The sequence below is a fragment of the Salvelinus alpinus genome, chromosome 4 (genome assembly GCF_045679555.1).
Source record: "Salvelinus alpinus chromosome 4, SLU_Salpinus.1, whole genome shotgun sequence".
Lineage (NCBI taxonomy): Eukaryota > Metazoa > Chordata > Actinopteri > Salmoniformes > Salmonidae > Salvelinus > Salvelinus alpinus.
Genome location: NC_092089.1, coordinates 51988323 through 52008196, shown reverse-complemented (window position 1 = coordinate 52008196; position 19874 = coordinate 51988323). Strand labels below are relative to the sequence as shown.

The 19874-nt window shown below is 48.7% G+C and overlaps 1 protein-coding gene across 1 annotated transcript in view; it reads right to left on the bottom strand.

Annotated features, from left to right (window-relative positions):
- Positions 1–4778: 4778 nt before the first annotated feature.
- Positions 4779–19874, bottom strand: part of LOC139573909 (forkhead box protein O6-like) — a 37459-nt gene continuing 22363 nt past the window's right edge. The window contains exon 2 of the mRNA XM_071397878.1: positions 4779–7941. Coding sequence (XP_071253979.1) covers positions 6274–7941 — 1668 coding nt within the window. The 3' untranslated portion in view covers positions 4779–6273. The remainder of the gene's footprint in view (positions 7942–19874) is intronic.

Sequence of the window (19874 nt, the reverse complement as noted above, 5' to 3'; positions counted from 1 at the left end):
CCAAGCCCTGGTCAAAAGTAGCACACCATTTGGGACCCATCCCAAGAATATTTCCACACGCATTGCTATCTTTCATTTTGAGTTCAACAATGGCACACTTCTATTTTGTTATTTTTTAACAATCAGTTGCTTACTGTTACAGTGGTCCATGACTCCACATTGTCTGTGAGAGCAGACTTGGTATCGTTTGTCGACTGGTTGTTGACGGCTCGTCCCCAGCTGGTCCTTGATAAGCTGCAGCTTCTCTCTCCAGAGGGAGGGATGTTGACTTCTCTCTCTCTCTCTCTCTTCCTCTCTCCTGGGTTTTAATCAGTCACTTTCTTGCAAAGCGTCTTCTCTGGTAATCTGGACGCTGCTGTGTACACAAACTCTGTGGTGATTAAGGTAGCGGGAGAGGCTGAGAGAAAGAGAGAGATGCTGAGAAAGAGAGAGAGAGAGAGAGAGAGAGAGAGAGAGAGAGAGAGAGAGAGAGAGAGAGAGAGAGAGAGAGAGAGAGAGAGAGAGAGAGAGAGAGAGAGAGAGAGAGAGAGAGAGAGAGAGAGAGAGAGAGAGAGAGAGAGAGAGAGAGAGAGAGAGAGAGAGAGAGAGAGAGCTTGTTAGCAGCTAGGTTGAAGTGCTGCTCTAGTTACTCGGCGTGAGAGGCGCTGCTTTTTTCACTTTCACTCTGTCTCTCACTCTCTCTTTCGTGTCTATCTCTCTGAGGTCCTTTGGTACCAGGTGATGCTTACTGAGGGTCATGGTAGACTGAACACTGGATAACGCAACACACACAGAGGGCTCTCCACTGCAGGCCTATTAACTACACTACGGCTGCCCTCGATTCAGAGCCTCTCTGTCTAACACACAGTCTCTCTCTATTCCTCTCACTTCCTCAATTCAGTTCATTCAATTCAATTATCTCTCTGTTAGTCGATCACTCACTCACTCACTCACTCACTCACTCACTCACTCACTCACTCACTCACTCACACACACACACACACACACACACACACACACACACACACACACACACACACACACACACACACACACACACACACACACACACACACACACACACACACACACACACACACACCAATGATACATGAACTACCAACCACCGCCACAGCCTGCAGTTGACCCCTCTCTGAGCTCCGCAGTCCCCAAATCCAATCCTCCCCTACAGCAACCACATAACCCAGTATTTAAGCACCAGAGCCGTCTCTGATCCAGTACCCATGTGCCTGCTCTTGCCCACGGGAGGCTAGTTGAAGCGTCGCTATCTCCTAGCGATCAACCCTAACATTCCGAAGCCGCGGCCATAAGCAACACTCGCTAATTACTGTCTCAGTATCAGCCCGTAATTCTAGACGCCAGTCGGCCCAGTTCCCCATAAGCTAATGCTACGCCAGTGCTGCGCTAGCTGAATCAGGCTACCGCGCTTAATGCTTCGCCCCCCCGTGTGGGATTAGGCCATGTGTGATAGAGAAGGGGGGTGGGTGAGGGGGGATGCAGATTTGAGAAGGGGGCTCAGGGGTATTCATTTGACATTAATTGTGTCATCACCTCTGTAGCACCCCCCCCCATCCCTCCCCCAGCCCCCACCTCCTCTGGATGTCTGACTTGGGATCTGCAGTAGTATTAGTAGGCTACAGGGAATATCTGACTTCATCTATATTAACCCTTTAAACCGGGTGAACTAAGGACAGCAGGACAGCATGGACCTAAGTCGATAGGGCAATTTATGACAGACCAGGACCGTGATTCCATCTGAACAGCTGCATAATGTATCCCGATGACAGTTATATTAGCATCTACAATGAGAATGAAATAAAGCTATATTCTATTCTAAGTAGAAACACATGTGGTCAGCATTAAATCAAATGTATCTGTCTTCGGTATTATATTCCAGTATTATATTAACCTATAGGTGCTGGTAAGCAGTGCCCTCCCCTGACAGACTTTCGCCCTGTGAATTTCTTTCGATTCTAAACCATCACCAGGCTCAGTGAAGCAGACGTGCGTTGAGCTGTTTGAGTGGGAGAATAATGGCACGGGAATGTTTAGCCTCTCTCCCTCTCTCCGATAATGAGGCAACAGAAGACTGGTCCATCCCTGAGGCACAGCACCTGGGTCTGCTTTCTCTTCTCTTCTCTCCTCCTTCTCTCCTGTCTTTCTTTCGGTCTCTCTTCACTTTCTCTCTACAGTCTCTCTCGCTCTACAGTCTCTCTCTCTCTAGCTCTCTCTCTCTCTCTCTCTCTCTCCCTCTCTGTCTAGAGGCGGGGATGGCAGAATGGAGGGATGTGGATATCAGCCAGACTTTTAGAGCAATGCCTTCTTCCATTCCCGTTTCTGCTTAATCACACTGACTTGTTGTGTTAACGTACGATCCAGAGGAATGGAACTACACAGACATCATGTGGAGTATATGTATAATGGCTTGTTTGAATTATTCAGTGCAGCGATAACTGTTATGTATTGAGAATTGGGTCTTTTTCAATTGTATTTCTCTCCCTGGTTCTCTCCTCTCTGGCTTTTCCCTCCGTATGGTCCACCACCTCCCTATTTTTCTCGCTCTCCCTCCCTCCCGAGAGGAGTCAATTAAAAGCGCACATTTCAGTGAGAGGTGTGTGTGTGTGTGTGTGTGTGTGTGTGTGTGTGTGTGTGTGTGTGTGTGTGTGTGTGTGTGTGTGTGTGTGTGTGTGTGTGTGTGTGTGTGTGTGTGTGTGTGGAGGAGGCTCCCATGGGGCCTGGCAGTATTGCGCTGCAGCACTCTCCTCCTGTGACAACGCCTCCGACGGGACTGGGACAGCTGTGACCAACCTACAGCTTCAGCGGGGATGACAAGCCTTATTAGACACTCACCCCCTCATCACACCCCCCGCCCCCATATCTCTCTCACACACACAGGCACACACGTTTTTTGCTTTCGCACATACAGAAGGAGACACACTAACATGCAAATACAAGCATTCACACCGAAGGGCACACATGCACAAACACACACAGACGCACACGCACCATTTCCCTTATGCACGTACAAACTGACACCCATCAACATAGGCATAGACTCTTTCGAACAAAAAAAACCTAGTCGTTCACAAACACACACTCTGGAAGCAACGTGAGTCTGTGTGTGCCGTATGTGCAAAAAGAGAACCTTGTTGGACAGATTATCCTTGGATAATATCAAACGAAAGAACAAATTCATATGCAACACAACACACGCATTCGCTCACACAGGTATACGAAAGAACAAGGACTCGAGGACACACCAGCACAAGACAATGGGAATGTCATCCCACAATTGTGACAAATCCTCGCACGGAGCCACACAAGCGTAGAACGAGCATGAAACAGATACTTTCTTTTCATTTAATTTATTTAACAGTCACCAGATAAGATACATTCTCTTAAAAAAAGAAATAGACAACAAAATTAATATTTTCTTTTTGAGTTTAAAAACTATTATACAATATCCTCAATATATAGATTTTTGTACAAAATAAAATCCTTCCCGACTGTAAAGGAAGTGTGACGCGGAAAAACAAAGACCCCAAAAAATGCAAAAGAAATTGGAGTTGGCTCACAAACTACCACACTCAGGGGTGACAAAGACCCACCTCTTTCATAAATAAATATGTGTATGATAACATTTGACATTATATATAGCTCTATTTTCCAATATCGGGGCATCACTAAACCTTTTTAGCGCAGGCTATGACAGAGCCCTACCAAGGGGTCCTTTCGCCAAGACCTTCCACACATACTTCACAGACTGAGATTGAACAAGAGACGACATCCTAGAATAAGGATGTTGATCTCGAAGGATAGGGCCTGCTAGTCTGTGCCATACTTGACCTTTGGCTGTAATGATATGCCCCTTGTACGGTGTACATGTTAGGAAATCCCCGGTACGGTGTACATTTTAGGACATTCCTGTTAGAAGCATTCAGTACAGTCCACAGCAGTGTGTCTACTGAGGGAGACAGGAGAGCCGGTTCATGTTCTTTAGGCATCAAACGAACAAAAACTAACTGAATCAGAGTGGGACAACCTGGACTTTGTCCAATAAGAAACACACATTTTCGGTTTCCGTTGCAAAGCGCTTTAAGGCGGTTCGCAATGGTGTGCGGCGTGTGACCTAATGAACATGACCCATGGCTCTCTCCTGTCCCGAGGCTTTGTATGGTGGCTAGAGCTACAGTAAAGAGACTCCCCACATATACACAGACACCGTGGTCCAATTCATGGGGGCTGGTGTAGCCTAGCGTATAGGGTGTGGATCCCGATGTCCGCCTTCACACATCACCATGCCATATACACCCTGTCCCTGTATGTCCCTTCAGAACGTCAACATTACAACGACAACAAGAGAGAACGACGACAAAGGAAACGCGCTGAGCGTGGACATGTGTGGAAGGAAGGTAGGAAGGAACAACAACCCTGTCTGACAGAGATGAATGCCAATCTGATTGGCTGATTGTTTCCGTCGGTCTTTCCTACCCCTCTCCGCCTATATGTACAGTACCTTCTATCAGAGAACCAGTCTCAGCTCAAACTCCCAAAAGGCCCAAAACACAGCCAAGACGACCTCATAACATGTGCAAGGGAACACGAGACACAGATGATGACAACGATTGCTGATGACTTACGACACAAAACACACTACCCGTTTAGGACACACGCGCCCAGAAGGGACGGGGAAAGGGACATGATCATGTGATTATCTTGCTGTCGACCTACTATCAACCTGCGTTTACTTATTTTGTGTGTTTTTGTTTTTGTCCCCCCCCCCCCCCCCCCCCCATCGGTGTCCTTTGCAAACAGACAAACACGGACGGTGTTGTCTCCCTCCGGGCCACGATGACTGGGTGTTCATCACGGTGATCAGAACAGCACATTTACGTTAGCGACAACTGCAGTGGTGAGAGAGAGAAAGAGGGAGGGATGGGAGGGGAGGCGTTTAGATCCCCGATAGTGATGCATGGCTGCAGCATCACTTTGGAGATTAAAAGCAAGGCGCTGAATTTCAATCAAGCACAGTTTAATGGGTCGGTCTGAGGGATGATCACTTTGTCTCTGTTGGTGGTGGTGGGGGCTGGGGGGGGGGGCAGAGACAGAGAAAGCAAAGGTAAAGAGAAAAGCTGGCGCCACAAAGTAAAAAATAAACCCTGGTTGAGGCAAGGTGATACGCCATTTTCAATTTTGCCTTCTGAATATTCCAAAGATTAATTCAATGAACATAATGCGACCAACTAATATAACATACACTTTCACTTGCACAGTAAAGTAAAGCACCAGATTATAGTTTTCAATTAGGTCAGTGAGGAGGCACAGATCATTGTAAGTCTGTCCCAAAATGTATCATTTGATTTTACCTAATACGAGCCAACGACAAAGAGGCCAAATAACCAATCAATCAGAAATCTTTGATGACATTTTCCCTGCTTCCCACTGACAGTAAACATTGCAGCATAGCAACCCCCATTATAAACATTGCAGCATAGCAACCCCCATTATAAATCTATGCCACAAATGTATCTACAGATCCGGATTCTTGCACTTTCTTGATTTGTTCAGCAAAATGATATGTCAAATACCGTACCCACCTCGCAAACAGCCAAACTCTGCATGAATTTGTCTGCTACAGTACGTGGCAAGACCTGGGTCCAAATACCATTTGAGATATTTCAAATACGTTTAGCGTTTGCTGTAGTCTGCCATGGAGTGCAAGATAGGCGGGGTTTGCACTTTCGCGACAATTCTATTGGTTCCATTGCGCCAGGCAAACTCAATCAAGCCCAGATAAAGTGTCGGAAAGTATTTTGAATAGTATTTGAACCCAGGTCTGTATGTGAGTGAGCTGTGGAGTCTGACCCACTTGTTTTAAAGTGCTTGGTGAGTTCAGGTCTCATGATAGTAGATGAGAAAGGGACAGGGTTGGGCAACAACACAGTTGAGATTGTCATCACAGTATACAGCTGATGTGAGAAAAACCAATGTGACATCAGCTACAATCTCCAGAGAGAGTCCGGGCAGGGAGGGATAGGACCGGGGCATTTTATAACACAACATAGAAAGGTATGGGGGAGTGAGTGACTGAGTGTTTGTCCCATCTCCTCTGTTTTCAGTCCAGGAATGACACAGTTAAGCACAGTGCTCCCCAACATGTTAGTGGGGAGGGGGTGGAGCCTATCTATCTGAGGGGCAGTGAGGGCTGGCCTGCAGCACTCTCTGTAGTGGAGTCTTTTCCGAGACCTGCCCTGAAGCACTCTGGGAAATGTCTCAGCCGGGCACCCAGCTCTGGTTGTTGTGGGCTTGCTGAGGGCCTGCCAGTCCACTCATGCCCATCCCCATCCCCATGCCCACCCCCATGCCCAACCCCTGCGCCAGGGAGCTGTCAAAGTTGAAGTCCATTTCCTCTCCGGAGTCCATGATATCGTGGAGGAGGATGGACTCCACGTCGCAGTCCAAGCTCCCGTGGAAGATATCCAGGTCCAGATCAGCTGGTAGTCTCTCGTGGGGGTGAGGCTGGTGGTAGGAGCTACCATGGTAGCTGACTCCTGTGCAGCCTCCCACCATGCCCCGTTGGTGGTGGTACAGTCCACTGCCCATTCCCTGGTGTTGGGGGCTGGGGTAAGTGTTGTGGCAGGGGTGCGAGGGGTGGGGGGCGGTGGCCAGGTGGCAGGAGTCCTGGGGCATCCCCAGCATGCCGGCCGGGTTGGGTGGCAGGGTGGTGGAAGCGGGGAGGTGGGCGTGGGACGGGGGGCTGTAAAGATAGGGGGCTTTGTGGCTGTAAGGCTGGAGGTGGCCACTGCTGATGCGTGGTGCCAGGGCTGGGGCTCGAGTCGGTGTGTGCGTTGTGTGGCTGCTGTGGTTCTGACTGAGGTTGTGGCCAAGATGAGGAGAGCTGTGGTTGTGGTTGGTCACAGGGTTGAGGTTATGACTCTGAGTTCCGTTGTGGCTGTTGTGGCTGTGAGCTGCATGTCCGTTGTGTCCGGGGTGGTGGCTGTGACGGGTGGAGCTCACTCCGTTCGTGGAGGGCCCCATCATTGGGTGGGCATCTCTCTCCTGACCCAGTATTATGTCCTTGGCACAGTACTGCTGTGGCCCTCCAGGGCCCCCTGTCAGCAGGCTCTGCAGGGCGTTGGTCCCTGAGTAGGCCCGCAAGGTGCCGCAGAAGCTAGCCGGCTTATTCTCCTGGATGGTCTGCATGGGCGAGTGGTGGCGCAGCATGCCCATCCCAGCCTGGCTGTAGACCGCGCCGCAGTACGACCCCTGACCTTTAACCCCAGGGTTGTAATGATAGACCGGGGGGAGTTTGTGGCCCGCTGCCAGGTGAGGATGATGATGGTGGTAGCTTTCCTCCAGGAGCCTCTCCTCCAGGCTGATCGCCCCGGTGAGATTAGCCAGCTGGGGCAGCTGCTCCACGGGTGGACAGTGGCCTCCCGCGGCCCCCATGGCAGGGGAGCGGGCACTGGAGGAGGGGGAGGGGTAGAGGTGGGGCGAGGCCGAGCAGGACAGCCCGCCTTCCTCTGACTCCTCCAGCTCGCCCTCGGCCAGGATGGGCGACAATCGCCCGCTCAGGGTCGAAGTGGACGAATTAGCCCGGGAGTGGAGCTCCGTCCAGGCGTCAAACTCTCCTTCCACAACCCCAGCTCCCCCTACGTTGCCTGGGAGAACCTTCCCCGGTGGGCTACCCTGCTCAGGGGAAGCCTGGAGCCCCACTTGAGACCCAGAACCAATCCCTGGCCTGCCCACCCTCTTGCGGCTGACCCGGCCCTTGCTCTTCAGGTACTTGGTGCTGTTGTCCATGGAGACTGTTCGCCGGCGAGGGGCCTTGCCCATCTTGCCCCCCTCAGGGTTGAGCATCCACCAGGAGGACTTGCCCGTGCCTTCGTTCTGCACCCGGATGAAGCGCGTGTGGAGGGACAGGTTGTGTCGAATGGAGTTCTGCAGACATAGATAGATAGATAGATAGATAGATAGATAGATAGAGAGAGGGGTGGGCGAGAGAGAGAGAGAGAGAGAGAGATTGATTTAGAGTGCACGTTACATTGTTCATCAAATTATGCACATTAGCATTTTCACTGTTTAACACACTGGATCCCACCGCTGCCACCAAATGTCACACTTTAGCTCTGGGTGAGGATAGTGCGTGACTTTCAGGCAATGAGTACTGGTCGCCTTTGTGCGTGTCCCAGTGCGTCAGAACTCCTCATCTGTAGACATTAGCTAAGTCAAGTATGCATAATACCCTTTTTCATATGAAACAACTGTCTATTGGAGAGGAAACTAGAGTTTCAGCGACTTTGACGACGTGCAACCTGTCAATCTGATCCCAAGCCCGCTGCTCCGTATTGATGACTGTTTAAAGGTTTATCTCACACACATCGATGCCACTGGGGAGTGTGTGGATTCCCCTTCCAAGAAGAGCTTCGCTGATCAATACGTACCAGACAGTTTGTGTTCATGCTTATAGAGCTGCTATCAACTCACCATCATGGGTCTACAAAATACTTACTGGTGCCTTTTCTGCCTAACTAAACTGTAGACACCAGGGCCCAGTTGTTCTGAAGTTATCTATCCGAATTTCAACTATCGGATGTGATTGAACGCGTAGAAACAGAATGAATAGAATGGGTGTCTCACCAACCACCTCCTGCCCACACAGACTCTCTCCATCACCGAATTCTCTTTCTGTCTCTCTATAACCCTCTCTCTTTCGCTCCATCACCTTCTCACCCTCTCTCTCCTTTTATCTCTGTCTCTTTTTTATCACCATTCTCTCTCTTTGTAGCCTTCTCTACTCTAAGCTTTCTGCAACTTGTTGCTTCTCTCCTTTCTTTTCATCCTCTTTCCTCCCTCTCTCCTTCCTCCCGCTCTCCATGTCTCTTGTGTTTGTTAATATGCTGGAATCATTATTTACCGCTGAGAGAATAGATTTTTTAATTTTTTTTGTCAATTTCTTTCCCACATTTTTTTTTGTGGAACACTTCAAATTCAATGATGAACTCTCAATAGATGACTCTGTTCATTCCCTTTCTCATTCCAAAAACAATTTGTAGGTGTATTAGACTTTTTCTTCAAGGCCAAGTGAAGGCCAAGTGAACAGTAAGACATATTGATTGATTGACAATAGTTGTTCTGTTCTGCTTTTGCTGTAGGCGTTATTCTGAAACTTGAACGGCAAAATGAAACCAAAGCACCTAGTGTGGCTAAGCCTTACATTGGTACTATAGTACTACATTCCATTGTTTCAGATTGAGGTACATGTGGTGTAATTTAAGCATTCATACTTTCAACGGCACCATTGTGTCGTACATCATTTGTATTCCCGGCGAAGCGGCACAGGCTGAGTACACACAAATCAAATTGTGGCGCACCAACTGAAAAGCGGCGACTGACTGAATCCAGGTGATCTGTGAATGCCTCCCTTCGGTTGTCTCGCCGTGACACCCCGAGCATCGGGTAACCATGGCAACTGTTGGTAAACGTGCAGGAGAGGGAGTATATGATATTGTGGTGGGTAGAGCGGGGAGGCAGAGTAAGGGTAGTGGGGGGATGGGGGGAGATGTTGGTTGTTTGATGCTGCAGCTCTCTCTCTAACTCTAAACAGCCTTTCTTTCATCTGGGCCATGCCAGTCCGTCGGGGATGCCCGGTCGGCGGTAGGGGCGGGCAACTACGTGCCTGCGCCGACTACTACCCTTTTCACACTATCGTGCCAACTGAAACTGTACTGTGTTGGCTCACATATTGTCTTTTCACATTGATCTTTTCGACACAGTTCAAGCAACTATGGTGGATACCCAGCCAGCTCAAACAGCTTGGTTCAGCAAGGTTTGGTCCGGTTATACCTGTCTCTCCCACACCAGAACATTACCTTATCAGATCATAACAAATGTTGCCCATCGGGTTAGATGACAGAATGATTGAAGGCCGAATGAAAATGAACCTCCTTCAATGGGACCAGACCGGTTGAAGTCGCTACTGCATAGGATCTCTGATCTGTTCCGAATGTAGCATGTATGATCAAAAAAGTCCCCCGCTATAGACTTGGGAGAGGGATTTGAACATCATCCCCAAGCCCTCTTTATCTGATGAATCCTGAATCCACCTGCTTAAGAGAGATTTAAGAGATTGCCTGCGTCCCAAATGGCTCCCTATGCTCTATATAATGCACTACTTTTGACCAGGGGCCATAGGGCTCTGGTCAAAAGTGGAGCACTATATAGGGAATATGGTGCCATTTGGGACACAGCCATTGCGTGGGTAAGTCGACCATGATGGCGTAGTCAGCTAGCTGTTTGCTTCCTGTTTGCTGGCCTTTCTGTTTTGTTTTCAAACCCGTGGTTTCTCAGTAGTAGTCATCCTGTTTGGGCGTGGGTTTAGGGACTAAGAATAGCCCTGCCAGGTTACAGATGTCCCTCCCTGTGTAGGTGTAGCCTAGCCCTGGCTTCTCGCCCAATCTTGGACTGAGTCAGGAGAAATATGGCCCGGCCCATACCCCTCTCACTCACGCCCCCAAAACAGGCAGTCGCAGGCAGCCGGTGCTAATCCCGCTCCATTCCGAGTAATCCCAGACAATTCCGGGCTAATCCTGGAGTTGATTCGGGGGCACTCCCAGCTGGGCGTCTCACACAGTCCATTGCCAGGTCATGGTGTGCACAGCGAGCAGTCTGGATACGGTATGATCCAATGGGAGGAGGAAGATGAGGGGGCAGACTAAGGAGATTCCTTTGTTAAGCAACCTGTCCATGTAAGACAATGAGACGAAAGGCCATGATCTACAAGGCCATGTAATACAACCACCCTTTCAATTTCCTATCTGACAGAGCTAAGCGGAATGCCTCACTCTGAGTTTGTACTTGAGGGTGGCTTTGTCCATATTTCTCCCCGCGGGTTTACAACAGAATAGAATTTAAAACGTTATTGTCTATTAAATATTCATAAAATGTTTCTGGCTTTCAGGAACGGACAAACGAAGGGTAGCACACAAAAACATACAATGACACGGAACACACATTCCAACCCTTGGTCCGGCAGCTATCTCCTATTGAAATCGGGCCAATTTATACAATACATATTGTGGAAGGCAGAAATAACGAGGTGAAATAGAGAGCTAACACACAAAATGTATTGCCTGATCCCACCCGACTTAAGTAAACAGTAAAAAGTTGTCAAATCAAACTTCTATGAATATGTAACTATCACAGAGTGGGTATTTAAACAACAACAACCAGCGTGCAGTAGCCTTGCACTGTTATTTGTGAAAAGGGCATCTGTCCGATTATAGAACAACTGTAGCCAGTGGAAGACTGTGTAGCACATAGAAATATGATTACTAGAATGGTAAAGCCACTCAGACCACATCAAGGTCACAGAACACTCATGGGTACATTCAATATGGCAGCCGGTTCACCCATCACATACGTAACATTGACTTGAATGGGAATGTCCTTTCTAGTAATTCTATTTCTGTGGTGTGGCACCCCGGTGGCCCCAGACAGACAAATCGGCTTGAGCTCAACTCTCATTAGAGCCCACGATCCTGATACCTGACTGACATCTTCTTGATTCGCTCCCCACCAAGCCACTCCACCACAGCACTCTTTGCCCACAGATTAAGCTTAAAACCCATTAGCACCCTCAAATCTGACACGTTCACACTCTTTCCAACACAGGTGGCCTCAGAGCAGCAGAAAGGGATTTTTTTCCTTTTCCGAGACCGGGTACTACAAGACTTCCTGTTTTGGATCGACCGAGCTCTGTTCATGTTCCGAGAATGAACAAGAACAAAACGGGCCCTGGTCATGGTCAATAATTCCCCTCTCTTTCAAACCCTTTAATTTGCCCCTCAGCGTTCTGGCCATTCACATTGATTCCTGCTCAGTCCTCCCTCCACAGTTTGATTTTGGATCTGGAGTAGGCAGTTCAACTTGGAGAATCGATTCAACTTAATAGCCTTCAATGGTAAGGTTTGGCTTTAGGCACATCAAGGTCTGACTGTCTGTAGGAAGATATTCTATTGGACTAGCTTTGTGAAGGCGACACGGCTCCCTTTCCAATGCCCTTGCCCGAGGGTACCCCCGGCATTGAGTGAGTAGGGTGACAGTGCCCAGTTGCCCAGCCTGGCACAATGCCAATGTGTCCCCTCTGCCGCCACTCCCAGGGTAGCAATCTGCCGTTGAGAATGTGGTGAGCGGGGTGGCGGGGCGGGGGGGGGCAATAGACCGTCTGCGTTGGCTTGACTGGCTGGCTGGCAAGGCGGGCAGCTGGGATAGAGGGGGTAAGGGGGGTAGTGGGGTGGGAGTGTGGAGCCCAGTGTGTGAGAACCCTCCGAGCCACACAATGGGCTGCCCTCAAAATGGGGCCCCTCTACCCCCCACATACTCACAAGAGGGGATAGACGAAACAGGTCAAACTGTTTAGGGCCCATCTTGTGGAGAGAGGGTGTGCTCATTCAAACAGCTCATTCAAAAGTGATGAGCCCAAAGACAAGAGGGCTCACGTGGGAACGCCAAAAGAAACTACTCACCCGGTTCAAATAACTTAAAGCGTTGGATGACTGGCATGTTCGTTCTGCAAAGACGAGAATCTGTCTGGAAGCTACTTACCGCCATTCGCCATGTACTCAATCGGTGTTTGTCAATCCCATTTCATACAGAAAGAAGCCATTATGCTCCTCTGCTGTCTATGGGTATCTCTTCATGGCACGCCATTCATTAGATAAGCACAAATCAAGGGGAACCAGGAGAGGCTCTGGCTGTGTTTATTGTGATGCCTGTTTGTGCATCTACAGAGGAGGGGGAGGTGGAGGCTCAAACACAAGCAGTTTTGTTCAGGCAAAGGAATGAGTTTTGTCAGCTAAGCCTGTCTCCAGGCTATTGATGGAAATTAGCACCGGCTAAATATTCGCTTCCCGTGATTGATGTCACGGCTCGGCTTGTCCCCCTTTGAAGGGAAATGAAGAATGTAGAGGCGCATAGATTAATGGGAATAGGGGGGTTGGTGCATTCAGCATTCTCTGTCTGCAGGGGTGGGGTGGAGTGGAGGGATGGGAGGGCTTCAAGGGGACTGAAGGGCCTAATGGTACATAAAATATGGCTCTATACGGAACAAAGCGGATACGGCACGCTATCCCAAGTGGCACCGGTACAGACAGGGAACACAGATCTTGTTGCCTGCGAAGGAAGCCCAAAGTCAGACGATAATTAAAATCCCTTTAGAGGAGGAGAGCCTACTTGAAGGAGAGACAGATGGACGAGCCTGTTTTCTGGACTGCGGGCAAATTGAAAAGATGAACAAAAAAATAGACCTCTTATTAGGAGGTGAGCTGGTAGCCTTACGGTTAAGAGCGTTGGGCCAGTAACAGAAGGGTTGCTGGTTCGAATCCCCGAGCAGACTAGGTGAAACCTCTGGTGGTGTGCCCTTGAGCAAGGCACTTAACCCTAACTGCTCCTCCTGTAAGTCGCTCTGTAGAAGATCATCTGCTGAATGACAACAACAAAAAGTAATCAAGCAATGCCATCATCATTGCCATGGTCCAATATATGTCCGTAGTCACGGAACGATCAAGTAGGTCTAGTTGTGTAGTCACGGCAAGCCCTGTCAGAAACCTAGGCTAGGAACCAGGTTGAGCTACAGTGCAGACCATTGGCTACTGTCTGTACCTAAGACATAGTCTAGAGAACCTTAGCCATTAGAGCCTTACTTAGGCATGTTCCCCCTCTTACAACAATACGATTCACTTTCAGAATTTCTATATCATCCCATACACCACTCAGTGCCATTCCAAAGGGAAAAGAGGGAAAGTCAACTGAGAGTTTGAGCTGCCATGGTGCCCACAGTCAGGGAGAGGGTGTAATGGAATTGGTAGGGGATTCCTGCTTGGCTGTGTTCTAATTGCAGCCAGTTCCTGGCAAATCACTGCCTGTATACTTCTACAAGCACCAAGGGGGATGGTTAGCGGTTAGGGTGTGGAACTGTGGATCAAGAGCTGCACGAGCTTTGGCGGCTAAAAATAGCCGCTAACAGATTAGCAGACCATCTGAGACCAGGATAGGGGATCGGAAAATCCACCAAGGAATGCCAGGACGGTCTTGGCGGTTTTCCAGTTGGCCGGCGTGAGGGGGACACGACATCTATGACACCCCCGCGACGAAAGCCCCCGCCTGAGCTCGTAATCACATCTGACGCCCACGCCAAACGTGGGTAAGACCTGTGCCGGGGAGGGCACAAGGCGGGCACGTGCAAGAGGGTATGGTTTTCCACAGGGGCTATGGGAGGTAGGCTTCGCTTTCCCCTGTGAGGGTTCACAAAACAGGTGTACGGGTTGGTCCACCTGTGGGGCATGCCACCTGCTCACAGCTCACACTTCGACCAAAGTCTGGGGATCCATCAGACTCACATTTTCCACTGGGCCTGCCATCATGCTATCATAAAGTCATGCACGTTTCTGGAGAGAGGCTTTTACAGCTTTTTTTATTTGATTTTTTTTGCAAGGAAGAGTAGGTGTGTGTGTGTGTGTGTGTGTGTGTGTGTGTGTGTGTGTGTGTGTGTGTGTGTGCACGTGCTTGTCTATTTATGCGTGTGCTTGAGTCAGGTCTTTTAACGGCCCACAGGCGGGCGGAGTGTGGATTTGATTATATAGAAACCACCCTCTGCCACATACAAAGAAACAGACGATGCAACAATGGACTCAATGCCGCCGCGGTTATCTCCTCCTCTCACTCTCCACCATAATCTCCTTCATAATAATAACAATCTCATTTCCCGCATTCTAAAGGTCAGTACACACCTCTGATCAGACTTTAATAAACAGCATTCTCAGGGTTTCATATCGACAGAGCAGGAAACTCATTCGGCAGCGGTTGCCTTATGGCACGCAAAATTCATTGAACAGTCCCTTTAATTGCTTGCAATTTCGTAGCGCGGAGACTAATGATATCATCGCAATCAGATGGAGGCGTCCAAAGATCCAGAAAGACACACGCGCATACATGCACGAATGCATCTTAAGCAGGCAGGCATAGTAGGGTAGCCATCATTACTTGTGAGGTACAGATGATCTGAAGACCAAAACTCAGGCATGTCTATACGTATATCACATGTATCAGTCACGCAATAACACACAGCTTCTCCCTCACACGTTCATCTTCTCACATAAACTGGCAAACAAAATATTCACATATGCCTCACACACACTCTCTCTCACTCACTCACACACACACACACACACGCACTCTCACAAAGAGCCTGGCACAGTGGGCACGCTCATTACCACAATGCCAAGCTACTAGTTGCTAAGGAGACCTGTGGGAGAGGGAGGCTCCTTGTTTCCATAGCAGCCAGCCTGCTCCCTGCCAACTATCCCCCGAGGGAAAGGCAGCTAGGGAGAGAGGTGGGGGGGGGAGTAGAGAGAGTAGGGAGATGTAGAGGGCACCCGTCTAATAGGGGAGAGGTGTTGGGGAACTTCATTAAACGCCCTGTGTACCACACCAACCACCGCTCCTCAACAATATACACCACATGCTATACACTTACACGCAGGTCTACTTATTCAGAGATGCAGAGAGCTACACCCACCTATGGTGTATGCCTACATATGACATTGAAAAAGGTAAGTGTATATGCGGAATCATAGGTCAAGAGGCAGCTATAGAAGGAAGGAGAGAAAATAGAGAAAGAGAACAAAGGAGGGGCTTGCATTTTGGTGAATGGAGAACGTTGGGGATCTTAACTTTGGAGGCGTCTGTTAACCATGGAGCCATCTTGAGACATTCCTTTATGTAAACGCATTGTTACGACCGTCTCTTTGAGCCTATACGGCCGTCCAGCGTTCTAAGTGACCTTTCGTAGGATAGGCGTCGGGTGATTGGTTGAGCCTCCTGTGTGACATCACTCCGAGCCCATACCGAAACACAAAACAATGACGGCCAATTTCTCTCCCCTCGAATCTAAAACCAGTAGAAACCACCAACTTCACTGACCGTTATATCTAATATTCTAATATATCTAACATTGCCGCCGAGGAGGGCTTGTTAGCTAGTCACCTCAGCCGTTTTCTTCTAAAACAGCTCAGCTATCAATGCTAGCTAACATTAGCTAGACTGCGTCTAGACTCGGGAGTTCAAGGGCACATAGACAGGTCACATAGGCTTCAGGAGACAGCTGGATAGATATGATTCCACCATGGCGCAACAACAACTGGCTACTAGTTCGTTTTCACCTAAATATGTTCAACTCATAGTTTGTTTATTCACTGACCACTGCATTCAGCAGGATAGCTAAATTACTGAAATGTAGCTAGCTAGCTCACCAACAAATCGTAGATTTGGGTCAACTTGCTCATATCAAGCAACAGACTTTTTGTTTGTTTAGCGGTAAAAATAACATTTAGTGGACTTGTTTTATGAATGACCGGACAGTGAAACTAAAATAGATCGCAGCTAGCTGGTGAGACTTCAATTAATTAAGCTGAAGCTGGGTTTCCCCAAGTCATTCAGTGCTTACTGCTCATCCCGGTGAGCAAGCTAAACAGACAGCTCTGCAGCGCATCTGTGTGACATCTCACACCCAAGAAGGCTCAACCAATCACCCAACGTAACGCATGAATATGAAGGACTTTGCCTGCGGCTATCCTACGAAAAGAAATTTCGCATCCAGTGAGCCCATTCCATCCACTTCCTGGAAATACAGTCTATGAGAATGAACAAACAATAAATGATTTCAACTTCACATACTGTACAGCAATGCTGTATATCCAACCATACAGTACAACGGCCCAATGGGGACCTACTACACAACATACTCGAGCAAACATACTATAGCAGCATTTCTGCACAAAACAAAAGCCCATACTGAAGAGTAAGAGTGAGAGTAAGAGTGCTCATTCAGGACTTACTCATCCCTCAAGAGGGGCCTCCGAGATTGCTGAAACGTAGTACAGATTGTGATATAGCCAAGCGATAATGCTGAATTCATAGGTACCTTGCCTTTTACACTAAAGTGCATTCACATACAGTAAGAGTGCTTTATATAGTGGACAATGTATGAACCATGTTGCTTCCATGGAAATTAAATGGATTCTATTTCTATGGTTGCTTGACCCACAAGATTGGAAGTGCCAACCTACTGTATGAATGAGGGGCTTTATCGCCTAGTTTGATTCTCAACGGGGGGGGGGGGGTGATGGTGAAGGACACAGAACACCCTGTCTGCTGGGGTAACTTCTCTCACTGTCTAGACTAATGAGAGAAGGAGCGATACCACTCTACTGTGAGTCAGGAGGAAGAGAGGAATGGGGGATTTCACCCGTCCCCCTCTGTCTTCCCCATCCATTTCCCGAAACAAAAAGAGCCCAATTAGGTCAGTTTGAGTTGGTTTGAGTCTGGTGGTGTGTGTCTGTACATTTGTCTGTGCGTGTATGGGAGGGAAACAAGGGTGGGGGGGGGTTAGTGTGTGGCATGTGGTAGAGAAAGTGTCGGGGGGGGGGGGGTCGTTCTCTCTATCGCTCACTCGTGTGGGAGAGAGAAGGGGAGAGCAGCCGGCCACAGAGAGAGCGAGAGAGAGAGAGTGAAACACACAACTCTACAGCCTAAGCGGGGCAAAACTTGCTCTCAGCTCGACGGGAGACGCTGAAATATTAATCAGTATGCTCCGGTCACAGACTCTTCTCCTCTGAATGCAATCGCTTCAAACCCCTTCCCTCCCTAATGAGTGGCTACGAGTGGGTTCATGAATGGCTAATGGACACAGATGGGGGGCTGATGGCGGGATAGATAGCAATGGGGGGGTAAGTGAGGTATTGGGGAGGGGGATGTAGAGACATGCCGTGACCTTTTAAGAGGCTCCTGAAAACTTCATTAAGGCTATCCCCACTATTCCCCTTCTCGTTCCCTTTTCCTTCCTCCCTCTCCATCTCTCATTCTCTGTCTCTCCCTCTGTTACCTTCCTCTCATTCCTTCCTCTCTCTGTCTCTCCATCTCCCTTGCGCTCTCCTGTTGGTGCGTGCTGACTGATAACCCTCGTACCTTCTCACCCACACAACCCCTCAGAGCTATAGTGTACACTGAAGTTTCTGTTCTAGGGCTATTTAAGGGCACTACACCAAACGACACACTTATGCTTTAATGAGCGCACACAGCGTTCAGGTCAAAATGTGCATACTGTACATACAGGCAACGTATAAATAACCTGCCAACATTAAAACTGCAATAGTCTGAACGTTGTCTCCAAAACCCGTACATAGAAATGCCTCATATAGAATGTAAACATAGAAATGTCTCATATAGAATGTGGTCAGCTGTCGGGCTGTAGAGAAAACCACAGGCCAGACAGTAGTAGCCCGAGAGTATCTGACAGGGATGCAGTTTTACTTCAAGAGAGATAATCTCTCAGTAGAAAACCAATGCACTATTCCGGCCTTGTTGATTGGATGCGTAAAAACAAATGGGTAATAGATTTGGGATAAACCCCCACATTGAAGAAACCGTTATGCTGAGAAGTTTATGCACAATCCCCGATTCATTTAAAAAGAGACAAAATAAAGGGGAAAAGTCAAGCAAAAGGGAAAACATTTCAATTCAGTTCATTTTCGGGACTACTTATTGACTGTGAACCGTGCAGTAACGTTTTGAAAGTAGGACCACTTCAACCACCCTAACTCCCCCTGGCATTCCCCTCAACTCAAAGTGTACGAGACACAATCAGCAGCACCTGAAGGTATCACGTTCTTTGTTTTTGTGAAGTCAGGAGTGGATTAGTGAGCAGAAGCACGAGAAATGTGGGCTACTTCGTCTTCCCAGGACCCTCCCCGTTACCAAAACTTTCAAAACGTCCCTTTTGCTTGACAGTTCGTTGGCTGGATTAGGAGCGGCTGGAGCGGCCAGCGTGCTGACGCACATGCACACACGCCCCCGCGTAATCCACTCGCTAATTGGAGGAGTGGGCTCCTATTAGGCGTATGACCTAATTCTTGACCTAACCTCTCCCTCTCAGCTGCAGTCATGGCTGAGTGGGCCACCGGATTACAGTTCGCGCGGGGAAATGAGACCTGGTTCATAGGGGACGTATAGGCCTATGTAAGATTGCATGGGGCTGTATGAGACTGTACGGATGAATGGGGTCATGCTGCATGGGGACGTATGGTCTATCTATGGGTCTGGGTAGGGACGTATGGGATTGTACGAGGCAGGCCGGATTAGGGCAGCAAAACGAGACCTGGCTCACGGGGGGTGTACAGGGCTGTATGGGCTCATGCTGCCCTGAGACATATGTATGGAGCTGTGTAGGGTTGTAAGGGGATGTAGTAGGATGTATGGCGTCGTACTGCACGAGGGCATATGGGGCTGTGTAGGGGAGTGTGGCGGGGTGGCCGCCTAGGCCAATGGGGATTATAGAGTCATACTACAGTCATACACGGGTGGCTATAAGGAAAGGCATACAGGATATATATATATATATATATATTGTATATATTGTATTGCCTCTATAGAGTGATGAAAGCACTCATATGACTATCAGTACTGTTGAATGTGCTTCTATATATTTGGGTTTGCTGTATGGTGCATGTGTGTGTGTGATGGTTCAAATATGCTCTCACGTGTTTATCAGCATCTTTGCGTGACATTGAATGTATGGGGCTTTCCATCTAGTGTGTGTGTGTGTGTGTGTGTGTGTGTGTGTGTGTGTGTGTGTGTGTGTGTGTGTGTGTGTGTGTGTGTGTGTGTGTGTGTGTGTGTGTTGACTCTTCTCCTAGAAGGGGGCTGCAGAGTTTCCGCCTGAGTGGTACTGTCAGTGGGTATCACTCAGCCCGGCTGTGTGGCAAGACGCATGGATCATTAGCAGAGATGGAGAGAGAGAGAAGGAGCAGAACGGAGGA